This window comes from Sebastes fasciatus, chromosome 10 (genome assembly GCF_043250625.1).
Source record: "Sebastes fasciatus isolate fSebFas1 chromosome 10, fSebFas1.pri, whole genome shotgun sequence".
Taxonomy (NCBI): Eukaryota; Metazoa; Chordata; class Actinopteri; order Perciformes; family Sebastidae; genus Sebastes; species Sebastes fasciatus.
In genome coordinates, this window is record NC_133804.1 from 28,309,317 (window position 1) to 28,313,637 (window position 4,321).

General features: G+C 38.0%; 1 protein-coding gene across 1 annotated transcript; it reads right to left on the minus strand.

Annotated features, from left to right (window-relative positions):
* Positions 1-1,780: 1,780 nt before the first annotated feature.
* Positions 1,781-3,522, minus strand: LOC141775881 (uncharacterized). Its single transcript, XM_074649624.1, has 3 exons — positions 3,456-3,522; positions 2,225-2,569; positions 1,781-2,124 (listed from the first exon to the last, which is right to left on the minus strand). The coding sequence occupies exons 1-3, from the start codon at positions 3,520-3,522 to the stop codon at positions 1,781-1,783; spliced, it is 756 nt and encodes a 251-aa protein (XP_074505725.1).
* Positions 3,523-4,321: the final 799 nt, after the last annotated feature.

The following is a 4,321-nucleotide window of genomic DNA, read 5'->3' on the forward strand; positions in this document are numbered from 1 at the left end:
TTATCCTTTTTTTATTTAAACTTTGAATAATGATTCATGAAGCACTCTGTCTTCCAAGCATCAACAGGTATATCTATTATTATTTCAGCAAAGCAACATTAGCAAATACAAGTTAAGGCTGGAGCATGCTTCTGTAACACTTTTCCATTACATGTTGAGATGGCTTTCTTAAAACAAAGAGCTGAACTCCTTTTCAGTGGATTTCACCCAAACAGAAGACGTGCTTATCGTTGCTACTGTTGTCTCTTTTTTCCTTCGTCTTCTTGCTTTTCATTGTAGAGAAATCCAGTGGTCGAATAGTTCAATGCGTCTGCTTCGCCATCCTAAAAATAATAGTTTTAATAGTCAGAGCTGTGACATCACTACCAAGTGTAAAATATAGCTAATAGGGCTTTGGTATCAGCAAAGTTTCCTGTAATGCCCTTTATTTTTTAATGAGCAAAATATTCTGTAAACACAAGTTATGTACTTCACCTTTGCAGTGTACTGAACTTACCTTCAGTTTCTTGAGAAAACAAGGATGACAATCACAATCAGGCAGAGAACCAGCAGGATCCCGAGGATGATGATAACTGGGTCCAATTCTTGTCCTGAAATATTAAAAACAAGACTCGGTCAAAACCGAGTATATGGCAGGACCGTGTCTGGTCAGTCTGTGAATTTGTGGCTAAATTGTTCTACAAATAGTCAGCGGTCATGTCTATAATGTTAAATCCAGCTGTACATGTCCACCAGGTCCGGTGAGGACACTAGGGGACGCGCTGCTCTACTCAACTGGCCGTTCAAATGCTGACGGACCCTCTCGTTGAATGCACCTGATTGGTCCCTGGTTTTCTGCTCGTCGTTTCAAACAGGAAACAACATGGCGGCCTGCTTGTAAACTTTCTGTTATTCCGTCTAAACAATCCACCAAAATCTACTTCTGAAAACATTTTAAGTGAGAAATAGGTTACGCCACTGCTGAATCTGGTTTCATTTTAGACTGAGATCGACTAGTTTAACAGCTTGGTCCAAGTTTCGTGAGCTGGATGCATCGCGCTGGACAGGCTCATTTGCATAAAGGACTGTTCCTCGCCTTTTCATTTTGAAAGAGCAACGGCCAATGAGGAAACTCCAACACTCGGCCGACCGATCGTGTAACTTCATCACTCAATGACAGACTTTCGCATTTGTAGGCCTGGCCCTCTGCGATCCAGCCATCTTTACTCCCCCTTTACTTTTACCACATCCATTACTTTTAGGTGACTCAATGTTAAATAGCTTACATACTGCATAATATATTATTTAGTTTATCAAATGTACAATTTTTCACCATCCATGATTGTTATTTTAATTAGGACTTTCAATTTAGAGAGTCATGAAATAGTTGCGATAATGCTTTGATTTGGTAAGTAATGAATCAAGACCTGTGTATTTAACTTTTGAGTTAACGATGTTGCTACTAATTCCTCATCAAATGGATCTAATTCCTCACAAACAATTGATGTTTGTGAAATATACATAGTATGAACTAATTCAGTGGTTTCTAACCTTCGTGGTTTGTGAGCCTTTGAAACACAAAGTCAACTCACCGCCCCTCATCGACGATTATAGACAGTGTTTCTAACTGTGAGCACTTCGAGTTGATCTAATCTGAATCATTTTTGGAGGCCTGACGAGGTAAAACTATCCAGAATTTTACAAGAAAAAAGGCAAAGGCAGAAGAATGTTTTTTTTTTTCTCTTTCCTATTATCAACACTGCACTTAGATAGCAACAGAATAATAATCAATATAGATGCATTATGATTTAAACAACGTACTTGTTTCCACTTTGGTTCCTTCGCCCAACAGGATCTCTCTACATGTGACCACAGCACAGTAGTAAGTCCCATTATCAGAGGAGTTCTGTATAGTTTTGGACAGACTGTAGACACAACTTCTTTCCTCTTGTTCATCACTGTGAGTGTAAATGATGCCGGGATGAGATTGTCCTGATCCAGATCTGAACCAGTACACATCCTGTTTACCTGGACACTGGACTTCTTTGTTCTTGGAGTGAAGTGAACACTGGAGAGTCACTGAGTCGCCCGGCTGGACCGACTTCGGACTTTGTTTCACGTAGAAAGATTTCTGATGCTTACGATCTGCATGATTTAGTTAAAAAAGACATCAAAAGGAATTAATCTTAATTATTTGTACGATATAAAAACTTGGCACAAACGCTGAAAGTAAAATATATGTTACCGTTCACAGCCAAGAAGATGTCATTAACAAAACTCTGTGAATATGCTGTTCCCTTGTGACAGAAGTATGTTGCTTCGTCCTCTTTGCTGACATTTGTGATGGTAAGATTATACTGATTCTTCCCCGCTGTGACTTTGAAACGTGAGTTGTTAAATTGTGTATCAAGTTTTGGTTGAGTAAAAGTTCCTGTAACAACTGTTTGGATCATAAATCCAAGAGGCTGCTTATACCAGTAAAAGAAGTGTACTTCCTTCTCAGAAACTGGACAGTGCAAAGTAACATTTACACCAACTTCAACTACAGTCATAGAGATCTGGTGAGAAACCTCTTCAGCTTGAATCAGGTCTGAAGAAAAGAGACAAATACAGATCAACACAAGACAAAAACAGTGACGAATGTAAAAATCTACCATAAGAAATAACTTTGACTTGTCTTTTAACAAACAATATAAACATTCATATGGTTTAAAGTTACACTTACACACTGTACTGAGAAGAAACAAAGCAGCCAGTCTTCCGATCATTGTGGTAAAACACCCTTCTCTTGCTCAACTGATGTCTTCCTACCTAAATAAAGGTTGTCACATGATCATCAAAGTGTGCAAAGTGGAAATCCTTCTGATTGGCTGAAATGTAGTAAATGCACTTCCTCCTAAATTTTGCAAATCCATGATCCACTTTCAACAACTCTTAGACGCACATGTATTGTTTGTAGTTTTTTACTGTTATACTACTTTATGCAAAGGGTGCATGAATTATCATGAATTCATGCGTTATATAATCCATGAAAAAGCATGAATTAATTAATGTAGTACTTCATAAACTATCGGGAATATACAATAATTAAAATCTCATGCAAAAGATAATGTAAGAACAATACGTTAATTGATGCAACAACTATGGTACTACTTTTTCATGACTTCATCATGTTTGTAGCCCTTCAAATACAGTGGTGACCTAGTCCTTCTTTAACACAGATAAATAATTATATGCAATTTCTATACATCTTGTGTTTTTGCCAAGAAAATGTTATTGCTTTCTTATGTGACATAATGTTTGTATTGGTAATAGTAAGTTATCTTATACTACGTGATACATACAACTTTTCTGTTCCTAACTAGTATTGATAATCGAAATGGAAAAGCTGTTAACTTTTCCTGCTTGGTCCGGTGTCGATAACGTTACTCGCTCCCGTTGCCGCCTCTCTATCTCTCTCTTGCTTCACCACTCACGTAAGTTGTAAGTTGCAACCTCACCACTAGATACCGATAGATCATACACGCTGTTCCTGTAAGTCATCATGAACTCATGATAATTCATGCATTAATTCATGATAATTCATGCACCCGATGTTTCCAAAGCACTTTCCAAACTTTTAAATAAACAAAAGTTGTCATAATAATTAAAACATTTATTTATTAAGCGAGGGAAAGACAGTGTGAATAAGAGCCAGCAAACAGAAAGCAGTCTGTATATTTGTCCATCACAACTTCCCCCAATCACAGATGAAAGACAACAAAGAAGCAGGAAGCTTTTTATGTTGTAAGCACACTCAGTCTTTCTGTCTGGATTGTTTGAAAAATACTGTTTCAGGAGATTGTTTGACTGGAGAATGACTGCTTTGTCTTTCGTAAAGGCAATCTGCATTTGTGTCTTGAAAACAACATGCAAAGCCACAGGCAGAAGCTACACTGAGAGACAAAAGCTGTGGTGGGCCATTTTTCCGCCTTTGACCAACCACCAAGGCTGTTTACGCAGAAGAGACCCGACTATAGGCTTCAACAGGAAATGAAGTGAGGTTAGAGGTTCAAAAAGAAAGAGCTACAAGGGGCTAATTTTAGTTTAACCAGTTGACCTGATTGTTATAGTTTTACTTATATACTCATTTCTAGCATAAATCACTGTCTTTCTTTCCCATTCAGTCCTAGTCAATGTCACATGTGGAGCTTACAGCGCCATTATGAAAAAAGTAATGAAGTAGAGCAACACACTCCGCTCTTGATGTCACAGAAAACAAGAATCTGCACTCACATGGCGCGAGGTTCAGCTGCGTTTTTTTTCTATTTATGTGGCTTTACCATGTGATATACACTGGAAC